Source organism: Miscanthus floridulus, chromosome 1 (genome assembly GCF_019320115.1).
Source record: "Miscanthus floridulus cultivar M001 chromosome 1, ASM1932011v1, whole genome shotgun sequence".
NCBI lineage: Eukaryota > Viridiplantae > Streptophyta > Magnoliopsida > Poales > Poaceae > Miscanthus > Miscanthus floridulus.
In genome coordinates, this window is record NC_089580.1 from 177,776,316 (window position 1) to 177,795,663 (window position 19,348).

The 19,348-nt window shown below is 48.5% G+C and overlaps 3 protein-coding genes across 3 annotated transcripts; 1 reads left to right on the forward strand and 2 right to left on the reverse strand.

The window, feature by feature from the left end:
- Window positions 1–568: 568 nt before the first annotated feature.
- LOC136503479 (calcium uniporter protein 2, mitochondrial-like) lies at window positions 569–2,041 on the forward strand. The gene is made up of 2 exons (XM_066498548.1): window positions 569–1,235; window positions 1,360–2,041. Exons 1-2 carry the CDS (start codon window positions 690–692, stop codon window positions 1,840–1,842), a joined length of 1,029 nt encoding a protein of 342 aa, XP_066354645.1. The 5' UTR covers window positions 569–689; the 3' UTR covers window positions 1,843–2,041.
- Window positions 2,042–2,178: 137 nt separating this feature from the next.
- Window positions 2,179–3,432, reverse strand: LOC136503489 (pathogenesis-related thaumatin-like protein 3.5). The gene is made up of 2 exons (XM_066498555.1): window positions 3,311–3,432; window positions 2,179–3,229 (listed from the first exon to the last, which is right to left on the reverse strand). Exons 1-2 carry the CDS (start codon window positions 3,348–3,350, stop codon window positions 2,442–2,444), a joined length of 828 nt encoding a protein of 275 aa, XP_066354652.1. The 5' UTR covers window positions 3,351–3,432; the 3' UTR covers window positions 2,179–2,441.
- Window positions 3,433–5,219: 1,787 nt separating this feature from the next.
- Window positions 5,220–7,172, reverse strand: LOC136503497 (serine/threonine receptor-like kinase NFP). The gene has a single exon (XM_066498560.1). It carries the CDS (start codon window positions 7,125–7,127, stop codon window positions 5,238–5,240), a length of 1,890 nt encoding a protein of 629 aa, XP_066354657.1. The 5' UTR covers window positions 7,128–7,172; the 3' UTR covers window positions 5,220–5,237.
- Between the last annotated feature and the right edge of the window lie 12,176 nt (window positions 7,173–19,348).

Genomic DNA, 19,348 nt, shown 5'->3' on the forward strand with positions numbered 1-19,348 from the left:
TGGGCGTCTGACCTGTCGCGGCGTGACATTCCGGTGACAAGCTGGGTCGCCTCGGACCATCAGGGCGATGTTCCCTAGAGGCGCTCCGGCTGGGGCGACGCGCCACCGAGGATGAAGGCTTGCACGCCGGCGAAGGGCCTCGCTTGTACGCCGGCGAACGAGCACGCTTGCACGCCCTGGCCAACTTATGAAAACCTATTATTACACTCCACCTAGCTATTAGTGTGCATGCGTTGTAAGTATCTACGTGGTATTGTGTGGTTGTAAAAGAATGGCTTATAAAAGCTAGATAGATCCAAAATATCCTTAAAAATATTTAGATTTGCTTTGAGATATTTCCCGCAAGGAACACATTCAAATTAAGATATGTAAACGGACCCCGGTGAAAAATTGAGTGTCCACTTGAACGATGAATGGATGCCTGCCACGTTCTCCCAAGGTTCAGTTTTTGTTCTGTTGGCCGTCGTGCATTAGTTTATTTTTCAAACCGTTGCGAGTACTACCTCGGTGGCACAACACGAGACTTTGGCAAGCGTTCAGCGTCCCAGGTATAAATAGCACCCCTGTCCATCCCACCTCTCTCCATCGGCCAGACACGTCGCGCCACTTCTGTCACGTAACACGAAACCATTCTTCTAAACCAAACTACAAATAGAGCATTAGAGCTCGTGTCAGAGAGGCAAACACAGATGGCGTTCCACAGAACAATGGCACGGTGCCTATGGGCAGGCAAGAACGCGGCCGCTAGCGGCGCGGGCGCGGCCATTCCCACGCCTCCCGCTCCCCATCCCCCGGCACGGCGGTCTCTGCCGGCCGTGAACGACTGCCCGACGCTCGCATTCCTGCGGCCGAAGCCGACCGCGGTCGGGTACGCCACAGCGACCGTCCCGCTCCCGGCGCACTGCTTCCCCGCCCTCCCCGTCGGCGACCACCTCTTCCACCGCCTCCAGCTCGACGGCCTTCTCCCTCCCGTGAGCACGACGACGCGGCCGCCACCGGAGCATGCGGGCGTGACGGTGGAGCAGGCGAGGAAGGTGGCGAGGGCGGCCGAGATGGAGGTGGCGCGGGCGAGGCTGAGGTCCAACGCCCAGACCGTCGTGTCCGGCTCGGAATTCGCCGCGCTCTGCGTCGACATTGCCGGCGGCGTCGAGGGCGGCCGCAGGCTGGCCCGTGCGCTCGACGAGTCCGGCGGCGTCATCGTCCTCGGCGACGCCGTCTTCCTCCGCCCCGACATGGTACGAGCTGACGTGCTGTGCTAGTAACACCCAAGAAGTGGGTAGACAGAGTAGTCAGAGAGCAGAGCAGCCAGCAGGCACCTTACACTTTTACGCGTCTCTGATCTCTCATTGTGTCGTTCAGGTCGCGAAGGCCATCGGAAGCATCCTCCCGGGGAAACAGCAGCTGCAGCAGGCGCCGCGCGCCGGAGACGGGAGCGAGGCGCGCAAGCGCGAGCTGGAGGCCATGGAGGCGCAGAAGGCGGCGATCGACGCGGACGCGGCCGCGGCGGTGCGGCGCGAGCTGTGGTGCGGGCTGGGCTTGCTGGCGACGCAGACGCTGGGGTTCATGCGGCTCACCTTCTGGGAGCTGTCGTGGGACGTGATGGAGCCGGTGTGCTTCTACGTCACGTCGCTCTACTTCATGTCCGGCTACGCCTTCTTCATGCGCACCGCCACGGAGCCGTCCTTCGAGGGCTTCTTCCGGAGCCGCTTCGCGTCCAAGCAGCGCCGCCTCATGCGCGCGCGCGGGTTCAACGTCCACCGCTACAACGCCCTGCGGAAGGGGAAGGGGCTCGTTCCTCTCGGCGACCCCGACGCGTGTAGGCACGTCAGCCATGTACAATAGGTAGCAGCGCGTCGGCCCGGATGAGGTCGCTTGGCTTGTGCCGGGGGGCACATGGGATAAACGTGGCGTGGCATGGTCGACTCCCCGTCTAGTCGTGAAGCAACAACTCGCCGCGTCGATTCAGGAGGACAAGCTATTTTGTACTAGAAGAAAGTCTCACCAGAACGGAAAGTTAACTAACGTGTGGCACACACCCTGACTCACAATCTCACACGCGTGTTGATTGAAGAAGAAACGTACCAAGCACTCAGCAAATTAGGATTACGATCCTAATGGCTTGTGTCATTGTTGGGAATTCGGAACACACTTTTTTCGATCGTTTTCGTCACATCAGGTGCGCCAAGGCCGTGGTGTACGTGCGCCGTGTACGCGCGTGTGCACGGATGGCGTGAAAACATGTCGAGACACACACGCACGCACACAAGCATAAAACAAGAGTTTGTCAAGCCCCAAATTCTATGTTCTTGTAAGTCCTAGTAGCAGATGCAAATTACAAGCATTTTTTTGAGATAATAAGATGAACAAAATGATCAACGGGCACTGGCAATTGCAGTTTGTGCCGGTCGCGTCGCACACGGGCACGCCCACAACTCCGCCCACTACTGGTGGCCCGGGCAGAAGGTGACGAGGTACTGCGCGCCGGTGCCGCAGGTGAAGGTGCTGGTGAGGTCGTCGTACGCGTAGCTGTAGGCCGCGGGGCACGCCGCCTTGAACAGCCTCGAGTACTTGGTCGGCCCGCAGGTGCTCGGCCCGCCGTGCGCGCCCGTGCAGCAGTACTCGGCCGTCCCGAACGCCTCGCACGCGCTCCGGCACGCCACCGTCGGCGCCCCCTCCCCTTTCCCTCCCCCTCCCGCCGCGGCCTTATTCGTCCCGGACATCTGCAGCTCGGGCGGGCACAGCGCGTTCACGTCCCCGACGCAGCCGGCGTACCCGCACGTCGCGTGGTTCACCCTGGCGCCCGTCGCCGCCACGCCGACGCCGACGTTGTACCCGTCCACCAGGCTCACGTCGTAGAAGTCCTTGCCGTCGGCGCCGCCCAGGGTGAACTCCGCCAGCGTGACGGGCGGCGCCCCGCCGAGGGAGCAGCTCGCGGCGCCGCTGCAGTCGCCCGTGGCGCACGAGAGCCGGGAGGGGGAGGACGGGGACGGGGACGGCGACGGCGACGCGACGCAGCCCGTGCGCGCCCAGAGGCGGCCCGACCAGCCTGCCGGGGCCGGGAACGAGACTGTGGCGTCGGGCGACAGCTCGAAGCCCCCGCCCCCGACGGCCGCCGCGCTGTTCCCGGACAATGTGGCCGGCCAGATCGTCTGGGTGCAGTTGTTGTGCAGCGTGAACACCGTCGTGCCGGCTGCCTCGGCACCAAACTTCGCCTGTAACCAAATTGCCCCTGCATATATGCAGACATCAGCACGAGCGCTACCTATGGCATTTTGCAGTATGAATACAGCACATGAATTTGCGAATGTACCGGCAAGGAGTAGAAGGCTTGCAAATCGAATGGCTCCCATGGAAACGGGCTGATCGGAGCTAGGACTCGCCGAGAAGAAGAATCAGCAATGACAGTCGTGGACAATGTATGATGGAACTAGCTGCAGCTGGAAGAGGAATGTGCAAGCAGTAAATCTGATTTTGTATATATAGCAGGCGTGTACTTCTGTTGATCTGGGTAACTGGACGCAAGGGAGATGGCGATTAGGTGGGAACCCCGGCGGAAACGTCGGAGTTCGTTGAGAATCGGGAGGAAGGCACGGCCAGCGCGCAAGCGCCGTGGTCGTGGAGACGTGGGCAGTGGGCACCTCATGTACGCCTTAGGCTGTGTTTAGTTCGTGAATTTTGGGAATTTGGCTATCGTAGCATTTTCGTTTTTATTTGGTAATTATTGTTCAATCATGGATTAATTAGACTCAAAACGTTCGTCTCGTAATTTTCAATCAAACTGTGCAATTAGTTTTTTTCGTCTACATTTAATGCTCCATGCACGTATCGCAAGATTCGATGTGATAACTACATGTGACAAAAAAAAAATGGAAATCGTTGAAGAAAAGTGGGGGCGGAAAAGAAAGGGAGCCGAAAACAGCCTGTGGATAATGGGCTCCTGACCATCCTATTGGGTCAAACAAAGCTCAGTAAGCCTAGCACGAGATGGGCGGGAACAGCAGCCTGCTCGCGGTTGGCCCAATCGTCCTGGTTTGGCAGGCCGTTTATCCATGGCTGTCGCCCCCCGGTGAGACACTTGACCGGCCCTTGTCCCCTCAAAACAAAAAAAGACCGGCCCCTGCAGCTCCTGGCCGCACCGGCTAATTGCCGTAATTCTGGGCCGAATTCCTTATCGGTCTTTAGTACACAAATCTCTTTATAAAAAAAAACTAAATACACATCATGTTTACATTAAAAAAAACTATGTACATAACTAGGAAAACCAGAATGACTTATAAGTTAGAACGAAGAGCTATTTTTTATTAGAGATTCAGCCATTAGCTGGAAGATGCTATACTTGCACTCTACTACCTCCATCCTAAAAAAAATCAATTTTAACTTTAGACTGAGTCAAACTTTCTTTAAAGCTGCTTGTTTCCTTCGCTAAGCACTATTATGCCTTGCCGAGTGAGGACGGAAAGCGATGGTATATGTTTGGTTCTCTCGCCTAAAATCTCAATGATTGTATGAGCAAATTTTGGCTGGCTTTCATGGGGAAGCCAAATCTGCTCGCCTGAGCGAGCTTCTCGTTGCTCGCACCGACGTAGTAGGAAAGCTGAGGTGATGCACCGCCAAGAACAACCAAGCAACCCCTTAGTTTAAGTAAGTTTATAAAAAATATTATTAATACTTATGAGTCATGACTCTAGGTATACTATTAAAATATATTCCATGATTAATATGATAATACTTATTTGGAAATTATAAAATTTCTATATTTTTTTACATATTTACTTAAATTTAAATTTTTTTTAAAAAAATAAACTTATAATTGTTTCATAACTTTTTTTTAAAAAAAGATGAATTTATAATTTTACGGAAGGACACTACCAACTCCTAAATCCTTCACTGCATCACTGGTGCTTAAAACGCGTTATCACTCCTTTTATGGAAGAATCATGACAATTGTACTTTCCTCCGTTGTTCCTTGTGAGTTTCCCAAACTGAAGATGACAAATGGTAGCTCAACCCTGGATTTCAAATTTGCACACATACTACTAGTATCATTTGTCATCTTCAGTTTGGAAACTAGTACGTAAAGACTGAGAGATACTTGTACACTAGAGGTTGAACATGAACTATCGTACAATGCAAAATCAGTGTCCAAGTAAAGTAAAGTAGTGTACAATGCAAGTTTACAGCCAAGGAACTAGCAGCTACTTACAAAATTATCTGTTAAACGAAGTTTTGTTTTCATTTTATCGAGCTGACACCGAGCTGGCCATCCGAATGTTGTCGTCCGAATTGGGTTGCCACATCTTCTCGAATCCGTCGGCCACTGACAACGGCTGCACCAGCACGGAGAGGCTGAACACGACCTCGGTCATGTTCGGCCGCCTCGCCGCGTCGTCCTCGGTGCAGGCCCTCGCCATGGCAGCCAGACTAAGAGCCGCGTCCATGTGGTACTCGCTTCCCAGAGCGAGGTCCATCCACTTGGTCAGCTTCGCCTCCCTCTTGTCGCCGGCGTCCAGCACGCCACGGATCTCCCTCCACAGCATGCCGATCTCCGAGCCGACGCGCGCCTCCATCGCCCTCCTGCCGGACAGGAGCTCCAGGAGCAGCAGCCCGAAGGCGAACACGTCGGAGCTCGTCGCGGCGGCGTCGGCCGTGGCTGGCTTGGCCAGGGAGAAGCTTGATATCTTGGCCCTGAAATCCGCCGTCAGGAGGATGTTCCGCGCGCGGATGTCGCCGTGCACCATGCTCGGCTGCGTGTGCTCGTGCATGTAGAGTAAGCCGTTGGCGACGTCCAGTGCGATGCTCAGCCTCTGGCCCCACGAGAGTGTTGCCACGGTGGAGCACGACGACGATGGCAGCGCGGACGGTGGCTTCTGGTACAGCCACTTGTCGAGCGAGCCCTTCTCGGCGAACTCGTACACCAGGAACGCGTAGTCCCCGTCAGCGCCGATGGATATGCCGGCCAGCTTGATCAGGTTGGCGTGGTTGACCATCTGCATCATCTTCAACTCCGCCGACACGTCGCCTTTCGCTGGCTTCACCGCAAACACCTCCCCGTCGAGCTTCGCCCGGTAGTACGTGCTGCCGATCTTGCACCGCTCGTCAAGGTTCATCGTGGCCTCCACGATCTCCTCTTCCACGAAGATGATGGGCTTGTCGATGAACTGCGACACTCCGGTGAGCAGCTTCCCTCCTTTCATCATGTGTTGAGCGAAGGAATTACTGCTGTCATGGCCGTATTGGTTCCTGGACCAAGAAAGCTTGGTGTTCCCCGCGAACCGTGAGCCCAGGCGCATCGACGGCTTCTTTCCGTACCTTCGGTGCGCCAGGATCGCCAGGAACAAGGCGGCGATCGCGACGAGAGACCCCGAGACGCTGGCGCCTATGATGACAGCCCGAGGTCGCCACCGGGACTTGCCGTCGCCTGCACTAGCAGCATAGAGCAGCGGCGGAAGCCGCGGCCGTTGTTGAACTGGGATCAGCATCGGCTGCCCCACGAGGGATGCGGAGGCAGAGCTGCTGGTGACGTTGTTCGCCTCGGCGATCTCGTCCTCGGTGGCGTTCATCAGCTTGCTCACCTGGGACATGGTGTCCCCTGGTTGCCACACGTAGGTGATGAAGCTGCTCCGCTCAGCGCGAGCCGGGCACCGGCAGAAGAGCGGCACCGTGACCTCCTGCCCGACCTGTAGACTAGTGGGTACCGACCCCGGGTTCAGATTTTCGATGAGTTGGTACACGGTGAGGTTCTCGTAGGAGACTCTGGCGAGGTTGAAGAAGGTGTCGCCCTGCCGGATCGGGTACGTGACGTTGGCGAAGGACCAGCCGCCCGTGCAGCCGCACCTGCTGACGGGCACGAGCAGCGGCTGGCCTGGCTGCAGCACGCCGTCCTCGGAGCTGAGACTGTTGGCGCTGGCGATCCGGGCCTGGCTCGTGCCGAAGAGGTCCGAGATGCTGCCGAGGTCCTGGAACCCCGGGGACTGCGTCCGGTACACGACGTACGTGTCGCACGACGGCGACGACACGTTACAGGCGAATTGCGCGGGGACGGTGTAGTTTGTGTTGTCCTGGGCACCGGCTCGCCGGAAGCCGAGGAGGAGAAGCAGCAAAGCGCAGCAGAAATGGCGGGGTTCCATTTCGCTCTCGGTGTCGGTGTCACGGCCTCACGGGCTGCTTTTCTGTGAGCTCCTTGGCTAAATGAGGTTGTGAAGCAGTGAGGCGATGGCCGCTTGATTAAACTCCACAGAGTAGCTGACATGCAGTCCGGCAATCCACGGACGAGACCGTTCAAGTCAATAGCGCGGTGGCCATTTGTCGCGGCTCGAGTGCTTTGATTCGGTCCTCGAAGTCTCGCTCCGCGATGCAGATGCCATTCGTTGATCCCAGCCTGCACTAGGCCGTATTACTTTATAGCAGGCATGATTTCATATGAATTAGTACAAATGTAGCCGCCTGTTTAATAGGGTGCAGCCCGGACGAAGAATGCAACAATCATGTTTTGAAGGTCGCTCTCATGGCGATTGCTTGCAGCACAGGAACAACGGAACGGGTCTGCCGCTGTCTGATTGAAGCAAAGAGTTGCTGTCAGATGATGCTACGGCGTCGTTGTCAAGAGAGAAGGATGAAGGGGATTATACTATGGTGCCAATAACCAACATCATAGGATATTGCTAAGCAATGAGGTGTTGATGATGCACCCAATGCCTATGTAAGTTTTCTTTTCTGCAGGAAGTTCTTTTCATACGCAGATGGAGATGTTCAGGTATCTGTATGACAACTGACAAGAGATACGCAAATGGAGATGCTCAGGTATCTGTTATCTGGTATCTGGATGACAAGGTGATAAATAACATGACATGACACCTACTGCTCGTTCAACTACGGACTAGGATTTTAACCTGATCTACAAAGCAAGCGACGAAAACATCCTAAACCTAAACCGGAGGTTTTTTTTTTTTAGGAAAAAACCGGAGATTAATGGGCAAGTTCAGAGCAGCTTGTCATGTACTGGGCCTATGGATGGGCTTCCAAGCTGGGCTGCGGGACCGATGGGTGGGCTTCCAAGCTGGGCTGCAGGATGGGCTCCAAGGCCTTCGCTGGACAGGAGCCGAAGGGATAAAGTCCAAGGCTGCTTCGGGAGAAGGCATCGAACCAGAACCGGACTCATCTTCTACCTTCCGTCAGCTCCTCCCCAGAACTCTGTTCTTGCTCTCTACCTCCGATTCCTTGCTATTCCCTGTCTAAACTCCCTCTAATTCTCCATATATTGTATCAGTTACTCTTGTATTTGTGATTGGTAGTGGAGGTTCATAACACAGCTCTAGATGAGTGTGAACTGATGGAAATCACTGAGGGCCTGTTTGAACGCAGTAATTTCAAAACGCAGGAATAAAGAAAAATTTCCGCGTTCCAAACAGACCCTAAATCAGCCTGCAAAACCGAAGGTTCACTTGGTCTGATGAGAGGGAAAATTCGACACTGGTGTGGTTGGACCGTTGGACAGAACGCCCTCTTGAGTCTTGACTGGAGCATTAGACCATTTCCCGATCATTCTCAATCGGCAAGAGACCAACACAAGGGTGCATTCTAATTCGAAAACCACTTGCTAAAAGTGGATGGTTTCAGGGAATTGGTGCAAGACGCCTGGAACAGGCCTCGGCTTGGATCGGCACACCCAGTGTTGAGGAAAACTAGCAGCAACCACGCAGGCCCCTAGTTAGTAACACGAGATTGCAGCTACACATTGCCGGATAGGGAGGAGGTGACCGGGACCTGTAATTTACAAGTGTTTTGAATCAAATACTGGTCTTCCAAATGGAGCCTGCGTCGAGGGACTGGCATCGGCAAGCAGCCTGTTCGTTTCGTCGTAAACGATCGTGGATTATTTACAGTCGGCTGATTTGGTGTGAGAGAAAAATACTGTTCCAACTTATAATCCACGATCGTATACGAGCAAGCGAATAGGCTGAAGGCTTGGAACGAAAACACTGATGATGCTGACTAGTATATGGGAGATTTAGGCCCTGTTCGGTTACGTTGGAACAGGCCGCGAACGGCGCGGAAAAGTTTGTGGCTAGTACAAATTTGCGAATGATTTCCGTAAAACCAAACGAGGCCTTAGAGAGAACGGAACATCAGAATTTTCGAGCGGAGTCATACAGTAGGGGGTGGTGAGCAGGATGCAGGATGAAGCGAGAACAGGTGCATCGCCGGAAACAAGGGCCTAAGATCTAATTATTATACCAGTACAACAAAACTCACCGCATGTCAGGGAGGAGGATCGAGTAGCATAGCAGTGGTTCGGATCACGGATGCTTGATCAAAATCGTGTAAGTCACGGAGTAGTTCAGGATGAAAGGCTATGGTCTCATTGGTCTAGTGGCTAGCATGGATCGGCCTTTCTGCTGCTCTGGCCCACGAATATCACCAACACTTTTAAAAAATCTATAAGTTTGAAAATTATCATTATAATATATTAGAATTATTATGCTATGCAATACATCAAATAAAATAGAATTTTCAAGTGAACTATATGGTTCTAATTTTATCTACGTTCACTTCCAAAATACGATATTTCTCGAGTTAGTTCCAAGCATGAACATGCTTACGAGTTATCGCCAATCGTACTTGTTTGAAAAAATAAAATAAAAAAGACAAACGTATAAGAAAAAAATGTGTTACGTGACAATTGTGTTTTCTTTTGGCGAGGAAAATAGAGATATTTTATTACTCATCAATGTGATTACAGTCCCAAGCAATAATATGCTCAACATACAAGCCGGCACGGAGAACCACCAGACCGAGTGTTTTGTTCTCATAGCCCATTGTGCAAGCTCAAAAGCAACATAATTACCCTCTCTTCTAGATTGCTTCATCAATAATAAATCTTACCCTAGAGGCTAGATTGTTCTCCCTCTCCACGCTGAAGCATCTCAGCAATGTGTTGATTCATCTTGCCTATTGAGTCAATAGATTTCAGCTCTGTTAGGGTTATTTCAGTTTTGAGACGCTAGACTTGTGGTCCACTGACGTTACTTTCACGAGTTAATTACTCAATATGCCATTCTTGAGTCGTGAGGGTAGCACGTGTATGGTAGCATGGGACAAATTCTCACCCATTCATACCCAATAGTAGCTACAAGGTTGCTTATGGTGGAACATGTCCACCCAGATTTAAGTCCTCGACTTGGCACAGACGCTATGCTTTCAGTGGTAGGCGACGTTCCCATCGACAACGAGACGCCAGTGGCGACTTCGTGAATCTCGAGATCTGACGGCTCAGTCCTTCGGAGGTACTCATCAGGGTAGGTGAAAGGATCTAACAATGCCTAGAGGAGGTGAATAGGCATATCTAAAAATTTACTGCAAATGCTAAGTTCAAATTTGTCAACCACTGTCGGAAGTCCCGACAGTTTAGGTCTGAACTCCCGACGTCGTCAGAAGTTCCGGCACAAACTGTCAGAAGTCTCGACGCCTACGTGAACTACAAAAGCAGTGCCCAATTTAACTTTATAGATAAATAATCTTAAACCCCACTTCCTAGTGGTTTGATGTAGATGTTGGGTCACTCCCTTGATGCCAAAATGCCTCCAAATTGTAAAACGAGTCCAAACACTAAAATGAAGTTCGGGAGAGAGAAAGACAAACAAATACAAGTAATCTCGAGCAAACACAACAATAACAAGCACGCGGGACACAAGGATTTATCCTGAGGTTCGACAACCCCACAAAGGAGCTCCTACGTCCTCGTTGTTGAGGTGACCACAAAGGTCGGAGTCTCTTTCACCTCCTTGCCTCTCTCAAAGCAACCACAAAGATCATTTGAGATTTCCACTAAGAAATCAAGGGTAATACAAACTTCACAAGGCTCTTCCACAAGATGAAAGCTCTTGGACAACGCCTAGCCAGCTAGGGTCAAAGCCCTAAGAGTAATAGACGCAAATCCAACTGGCTTAACGAAGAAATCAAGTGCTCAAGCTTGCCAAAGTGATTTTCTCACTCAATCCACTATCCTATCACTCAAATCCTTGGAGGAATCGAAGTTAGGAGCAAAGGAGAGAGGAGAGGGGAGCCTTGAATGCTTGGGAGCAGTTTTGGACGAAGGTTGGTGGCAGTGAATGAGTGGGTAACAGTTAGAAGAGAGGAGAGAGCTATTTATACTTATAGTAGAAATGTAACCGTTCAGATATACGTTGGAAGTTCCAACGCAGATCTCAGGACTCCCGACCTCTAAAGAAAACACTGTTCATAGTTAGGTCAAAGTCACTACGAGCAAGTCAATGTCAGAACTCTCGGCGTACGTCGAGACTTCCGATGAGTGCACACAGCAGGCCAGCCAAGTGTCCAGGTGTCAGGACTCCCGACCTAAGTTGGGACTTCCGACGGCCACAGTCACCGCGCAGGCTAAGTGACTGGGCGTCGGGACTTCTGACCGTCGGGAGTTTCAACTTACGTCGGGACTTCTAACACTAAAAGTCTTGAAAAATATTCTACGTGCATGTGAAGTGCTAGAGTGTCTCTCTTTTGAGTTTATTTTTATACTTGAGCACTCTATCTTCCTCAGACCACCTAAATTTGCATCCCTCTTAATAATGGGTAGACCTAACTCAAAAGCATGAAATTTAAACTTAAAGAGCGTTTTGAGTTCATCCGCCATTTGTACTTGAAGAATTTGAGGGATACTATTTCATCTTTATCAATTCCTTGAATCTTTCATGGGACTAATAACTACGACATATCTCATTAAAAACACATTAGTCCCTAATTTGGATGTCATCAATACAACAAAACCCAAATAAAGGCAAATGCATTTTCAATCTTTCCCTTTTTGATAATTGATGACAACCAACTTATGCTTTTATATGAATGAAAGAATTTAAACTTTTGAACCCTAAATTTTATAGAGAGCTCCCCCTTAATATATGCAATGAATTTGAATTTCAATGATGATCATTTATCCATCATTTGCATATATCAATATACAAGAGCTCTCCCTAAATTTTGCAATTCATGGGGTGCCTAACCAAGTGTGTGAACAAATATATAAAGAGGTGATGCAATATGACATGATATATACGCAAACATATAAAAGAATGTATGACCAAGTTCAAATGAAGGAGACTTGACAACACATGGCCATACAAAAACAACATTCACCATCACAAGTAGAGACAAGCACAAAAGCTAATAAGATAACTAGATAAGCATAATCTTGTCCTACAACCATCCATCACACACATATATATATGTCCATCACACGGTGCCACCACACGACATAGTTAATACAAGCCACTAAGTTCAAAGTCTCAAACACGGATCATCTAACCTATTACAATAGGATAAGCCTAACACTCCCCCTTTGTCAACAAGTGCCAAAAGGGGTAGGCCGCATGAGGGAAACGACTACTTGTCGTCGTAGTCCTAATCATCATCATGGTCACTGTCATCACCATTATCGTCGTCGTCATCATCGTCTTCCTCGATGTAATCTTTGTCTGCAGCAGTGGCCTTGCTCTTGCCATGAGGGCGAGAAGAAGCATCGTCCTCGAATGTCGCACAAGCCTCATCATAGAGCGCCAGAGGGTCACGGGGAGGCACAAACGGCAGTGGTGGTGAAGACTCAATACCAGCCCGCTACTCCAAACAATAGAGCCTCTCTTGCATGTCATGCTCTCGTTGAGCACTAGCACAGCACTGTCCAAACATATAGATCATGAGGAACTTGAACTTGTTGGGCTTCTTACCCGAGGAGGAAGAAGAGAGTGGCTCGGCACTAGAAGCATGAGAAGTAGCAGGTGGTGAAGCACCATGGCAAGAGCGAGAACCCGAAGCACCTGTGCCTTTGCCTTTGTCAGCTTTCTTCTTCAGTTCCCTTGCAGCTGTAATAGATGTCTTGTTTGAAATCTTGACAAGCTTGTGATTGGAATCTGTGGGGAAGCGGATGCCTGACACTTGCTCAATCACATGCATAAGGTAGGGAGCATAAGGATAGTGCCTCATAGGATCCTCGGTCGCATCATGAATCTTATTCCAAATGTAGCGACTGATGGAGAACTTGTCAAAATCATCACCAAAGTGCTGAAGCACCTTCTGAGAATCATCATGAAGATAAGTGGAGTCACCTCGCTTTGGATACAAGATCTGACACATGATGTTGTTTAGAACATAGAAGTAGGGCTTCAGATACACTGTCTGGCAATCTACAGGATAACCATCAAGATACATGTGCTGGTACTCCTCCAAAGCCACATCCTCATACTTAGTAAGCTCAGATGAAGTGCGGTCGTATTCATTCAAACTAAAAAGGTGAGAGAAAGTGATGAAATCCACCTTATAGTGCTTGCCCTCAATGGTCTAATGAACGATGTCAATGGCACAAGTAGAGTCTCTCTCGTGGTGATAAGAAGCATAAAACTGGCAAATGATTTCATTGTTCCAATGCTTCCTAAATTCCATCAAGTAGGAAAGCCCCATTCTACGCAGATCATGAACCAACTGCACCAACTCTGGCTCCTTGAATAGACCAAGGGAATAAGCATCAATGACTTTCATCAGAATGACCGGTGGCTCCCTCTTCTTCAGAAACTTACAATAGATAATGGAATCATTGAAGTCAAAGTGAAAAGGGTGCCAGAAACGATACTCAAGCCGGAGATCCTTCTCATCCCCAGCATAAAGATTCTAGCCTCGCATGGACCTGGTGTCCCGGACCCTATGACAGCAATCAACTGGCAGAGGAGGGGTGAAGCCACCACAAGGATTAGGAGCAAGCTAGGGCTCCCGTAGGACTGGCAGAGGACCCTCAAAAGTAATAAGCTGACTGACAAAACCAGGGCCTCAACAGGGTTTACTCGTAACCTCAGTAGCTATGGTGCGACCTACTCACTCGAGGGCTTCTTCTTCCTCATCCATAATCGGATCATCTCCAACAAAGGCTCGAGCTGGCTGAGAAGGAGCAGAGCAGACGATCCTTGATCACTACGGCCATGTGCAGCGGCCTGAGCACGTGAACCACCAGCTCCATCATGGGGATAAGCCGCCTTGGTGCGGCTAGATGACTTTGGGGTAGCGGCGCGATCTTGGTTGCACTTGGATCTCTTCTCTTAGTGCCGCGAGGGACTGCCGTCGTCCATGGCTGCAAGAAATATGAAGCGGAACTATGAACCAAGATGGATAGAGAGAAAGGAGCACATAGAGGTGGAGAGACATGCATGGGAGAGCATCCATGGCATCAGAAAGTGCCGATATGAGCCAGGACTCCCGGCCGTTGGGAGTTCCGATGAAAGCTGGGACTTTCGACGGTCGGGACTTCTAGCAGACACCGGGAGTTCTGACGACCATGGGTGCCATCCTAGGCATGGGGCTCCAGATCTAGGTACACATCCAAGCAAGGAAGGTAGAGGAGAAGAGGGGGAAGAAGAAAAGAAGCAATATTCAAGGTACATTGGAGTTAGGGTTAGGGTTGCACGATTAGTACCTTGAGAGGGAAGAAGAGATGGAGAAACTTCAAATCCACAACGAGGGCGATGTCCTTGAGCAAATCCGTGAGCACGAGCACCACCACAACTGGAATCCACACCTCCATGGGATCTTGAACTGCAATAGGGGCACACACCAAGGAGGTTGGAGGAAGGGGCGACGCCAGGACTTCTAGGAAGGAGGAAGGAGGAGGAGGGGCGTCAGAGGTGGTTGCGGGAGGCACCGGGAGCTTCGGCCACCGGAAGTGCCGACCGGAGTAGGGCGGCACAGCGGTGGGGCGGGGCAAGGGCGATGTGAGGGAAAGTGCACATGGGGAGGGACGAGGAGGGGAAAGAGTGGCGCGGTGAAATGGGCCAGGCCGGGGTGAAAACGTTATAACTGGCACTGAGCTGGGACTTTCGACAGTCGATAGTTCCGGCATGAGCCGAGACTTTCGGCTATCGGGAGTTCCAACCTAAGCTGAGACTTTTGACATAGGGAAACTAAGAAACTCCCTAGCTTGAACTCACCATGCCATGTGGGGCAAAAATATAATGGACAATAGCATTTTCAGGTGTGACTAGATTTCATTCAGCCATCACAAAGCAATAGTCACATATGAAAACTAAAAAATAGATTTTAAAGTTTTACACAATGTTTTCACAAGTCTTTTTCTCCTAACTAGATCAAACAATTGTATGTGCAAGACATCAAGCCACATTACAAGAATCAATGATATTTAGCTCACTCCCCAAAGCACAAAATCTTGACTCATCTAGGGGCTTTGTGAAGATATGAGCTAGTTGCTTTTCGGTGCTCACATGATGAATTGCGATATCTCCTTTGGCTTTGTGGTCTCTCAAAAAGTAATGTTGGATATCTATGTGCTTTGTTCGAGAGTTGTTTACAGGGTTGTTTGCTAACTTAATGGCACTCTCGTTGTCACACAAAAGGGAAATCTTGGTTAGCTCACAACCAAAGTCTTTGAGAGTTTGCTTCATCTAAAGCAGTTGGGCACAACATGCACCGGCCGCCACATTCTAGGCCTCAACGGTGGATAAAGCAACGGAGTTTTGCTTCTTAGAGCTCTAAGACACTAAAGACCTACCAATAAATTGGCAAGTCATGGTAGTGCTCTTTCGGTTTACTTTGCAACCAGCGTAGTCCAAATCGGAATAGCCAAGTAACTCAAAAGTGAAGCCCTTGGGATACCACAAGCCAAGATTAGGAGTGTGCACTAAATACCAAAAAATTCTCTTAACGGCCATCAAATGACATTCTTTCAGATTAGCTTGAAATCTTGCACACATGCACACACTAAGCATAATATCGGGCCTAGATGCACAAATGTAAAGGAGGGATCCAATCATAGAACGATATACCTTTTGATCAACGGCCTTTCCTCCTTCATCAAGGTCAAGATGTCCATTGGTTGGTATGGGTGTCTTGATGGTCTTGGCCTTGTCCATGTCAAACTTCTTCAACATGTCATTTGTGTACTTGGTTTGACTTATAAACGTGTCATCCTTGAGTTGCTTGATTTGAAATCCAAGAAAGAACTTCAACTCTCCCATCATGGACATCTCAAATCAATTCATCATAATCCTACTAAATTCCTCACAAAAAGCCACATTAGTACTACCAAATATTATATCATCGACATATATTTAGCAAATAAAGATATCATTATTGACTTTGCGAGTAAATAAAGTAGCATCGGCCTTTCCTATCTCAAACCCTTGTTTGAGTAGGAAATCCTTCAAGCAATCATACCAAGCTCTAGGGGCTTGTTTGAGCCCATAGAGTGCCTTGTCAAGCTTGTAGACGTGGTTGGGATACTTGGGGTCTTCAAAGCTCGGTGGTTGCTCTACATATACCAACTTGGATAGGGGGCCGTTGAGAAATGCACTCTTCACGTCCATTTGATATAGCCTAAAATCATGATGAGCCGCATAGGCAAGTAGAATACAAATTGATTCTAGCCTAGCCACCTGTACATATGTCTCCTCAAAATTCAAGCCTTTAATTTGAGTGAATCCTTGAGCCACCAACCTTGCCTTGTTCCTTGTCACTACACCATGCTCATCTTGCTTGTTGCGGAAGACCCACTTGGTTCCAATTACATTTTGCTTGGGCCTTTCCACCAAGGACCAGACTTCATTCTGAGTGAAGTTGTTCAACTCCTCTTACATGGCTATCATCCAATCTAGATCATCAAGTGCCTCTTCCACCCTATGAGGTTCCAAAAGAGAAACAAATGAGTAATTTTCACAAAAACTTGCTAAACGAGAACATGTCGTTACCCCTCATCGAATGCTCCCTAATATGTTATAAATGGGATGATCCCGTTGAATGGATTGATGCACTCTAGGATGTGGCACTTGAGTTGATCTTTGGATGGGGCCATCATCTTCATCATCATGGTCATGATCGATTGGAGGATCAACACCATGGTCTTGTAGAGGGGTGTCTTCAGTTCTTTCTTGATTGTTGAGTTGAGTTTGGACTTGATCATTGTTAGCACCATCTTCATGAGAATGACCTTGTGCACCATTTGATTTTCCATCTTGACTATTTCTTGTTGCAGAAGCTTCACCATGCTCATTGGATGAAACATGATGAATGGTAGGATCATGATCAACATGCACAAAAGTGTCTTCATCTTCATCTTGTACTTCGATGGCTTTACTTCACCAATGGCAATCTTCTTGATAGCTTTATATGGAGCTTCTTCTTTACCTATAATCTCAACATTGACTTGCTCCTTTTGAGAGCCATCGATTCCATCAAAAGTCATGTCTACCATGATTTCAATTAAACCGGTGGTTTTATTGAAAACACGATATCCATGTTCTCTAGTATCATAACCAAGCATGAAATCTTCATCAACCTTTGGTACAAACTTTGAGCTTTTGGATTTCTTGTTAAGTATGAAACACTTAGATCCAAAGACTCTAAAGTAATGCACCTTAGACTTTTTTCCAGTTAGAAGTTCGTAGGTGCTCTTTTCTCTTTTCTTGTGGAGGTATAAGCGGTTGATAGCATGACCTGCTGTGTTGACCACTTCCACCCAATAGTTGGTGGGAGTCTTGTACTCATCCAACATTGCTCTTGCGGCTTCTATGAGCGTTCGGTTCTTTCTCTCCACAATACTATTTTGTTGTGAAGTATATGAAACCGAAAACTCATGCTTGATTCCTTCTTCATCAAGGAACTCTTCAATGTTGGCGTTCTTGAACTCCATCCCATTATCACTTCTAACTCTCTTGATCTTGACATCAAACTCATTGTGGGCTCCACTTGTAAACTTCTTGAAGATGCCTTAGACTTCACTCTTTTCACATAAAAAGAATACCCAAGTGAAACGAGAATAATCATCAACAATTAAGAAACCATATTTGTTACCACCAATGCTTATATAAGCGACAGGTCTAAATATGTCCATGTGAAGTAACTCCAATGGCCTTTCGGTTATCACAACATTCTTGATGGGATGTTTAGCTCCAACTTGCTTTTCGGCTTGGCATGCACTATAAATTCTATCTTTCTCAAAAGAAATATTTGTTAGTCCAAGGATGTGTTTGCCTTTTTAAAGTTTGGCCAAATTCCTCATCCCAATATGGGCAAGTCGACGATGCCATAACCAACCCATGCTAGATTTTGCCATTAAATAAGTCTTAGGATTTACTCTATTTGATGTAAAATCAACTAGATAGAGTTTCCCCTTTAAATGTCCCATAAATGCAATAGAGGAATCCTCCCTTCTATAGACTTCCACACCTTTATCCTTAAAGAGACAATTGTAACCCATCTCATAAAGTTGTGAAACAGACAACGTGTTGTATCTCAACAAATTCACAAGTAAAACATTAGAAATTGAATTGTCATTTGAGATAGCAATTTTACCCAAACCGAGAACTTCTCCTTTTCCATTGTCACCAAACACAATGTTTCCACTTTGGTCATGACTGGGTTGGAATGACGTGAATATGTCCTTCTCTCCGGTCATATGATTGGTGCATCCACTAACCAACACCCAACTTGTTCCACCGGAGGAGTATTCCTACAAAGACAAATCAAGCTTTTGGTTTAGGTACCCAAAAAATTTTGGGTCATGGGGGGTTAGTCACATAAAACTTGGGCACCCAAACACTCTATATGATCTCCTTCCTCTTTTGGGCACCAACATACTTCACTACGATCTTGCCATCCTTGCCCCAACAACACATGTAATCACTAGCATAGCATCGTGGGAGTGGTGCTTGTGGCTTGGGGGCCTCCACTTGCTTCGTCTTGTTTGTCTTGTCACTTGTAGGTGCAATCTTGGGAATGTAGACCTTGTTGTTTGCCTTACATATGAGCATCAAGGGCAACACCCTTGTTGAACTTTACACAAGGCACATCATTGATCATGCTCATTCCATTGGCCTTCCCATCATACCTATTGTAGCCAATGACTTTCTTAATTGATGGGTGCCTTGATGACTTATATATTGTCTTGTTGGAATGCTCTTGACACTTGCACCCATTCTTCAAGATCATCTTCAACCTATGTATCTCATTGTCTTTCTTCTCTAGCTCAACAAGGTTAGTTGCATATGCATTTACATCAATTTTATAGCATCTTTTATAACCATTACTAGTGGAGACATTAGAGTCTTCGGTTGCTTTGGGAGAAGTTGAAGTGCTAGGCCAAAGAGTGCTATAGTTTAACTCAAGATTATGGTATTTTTCTTCCAAGCGTGTAAGGCTTTCTTGAGCTATACTTTTCTCATTCTTGAGGTTAGCTATTGTGTCATTAACAGAGGAATGTTCCTTAGTCAATTTCCCAATTGAGTCATTGGCTAAAGATAATTCTACGGTTAACTTCTCAACCTTCATCTTTTTCTCGGCGATAGAT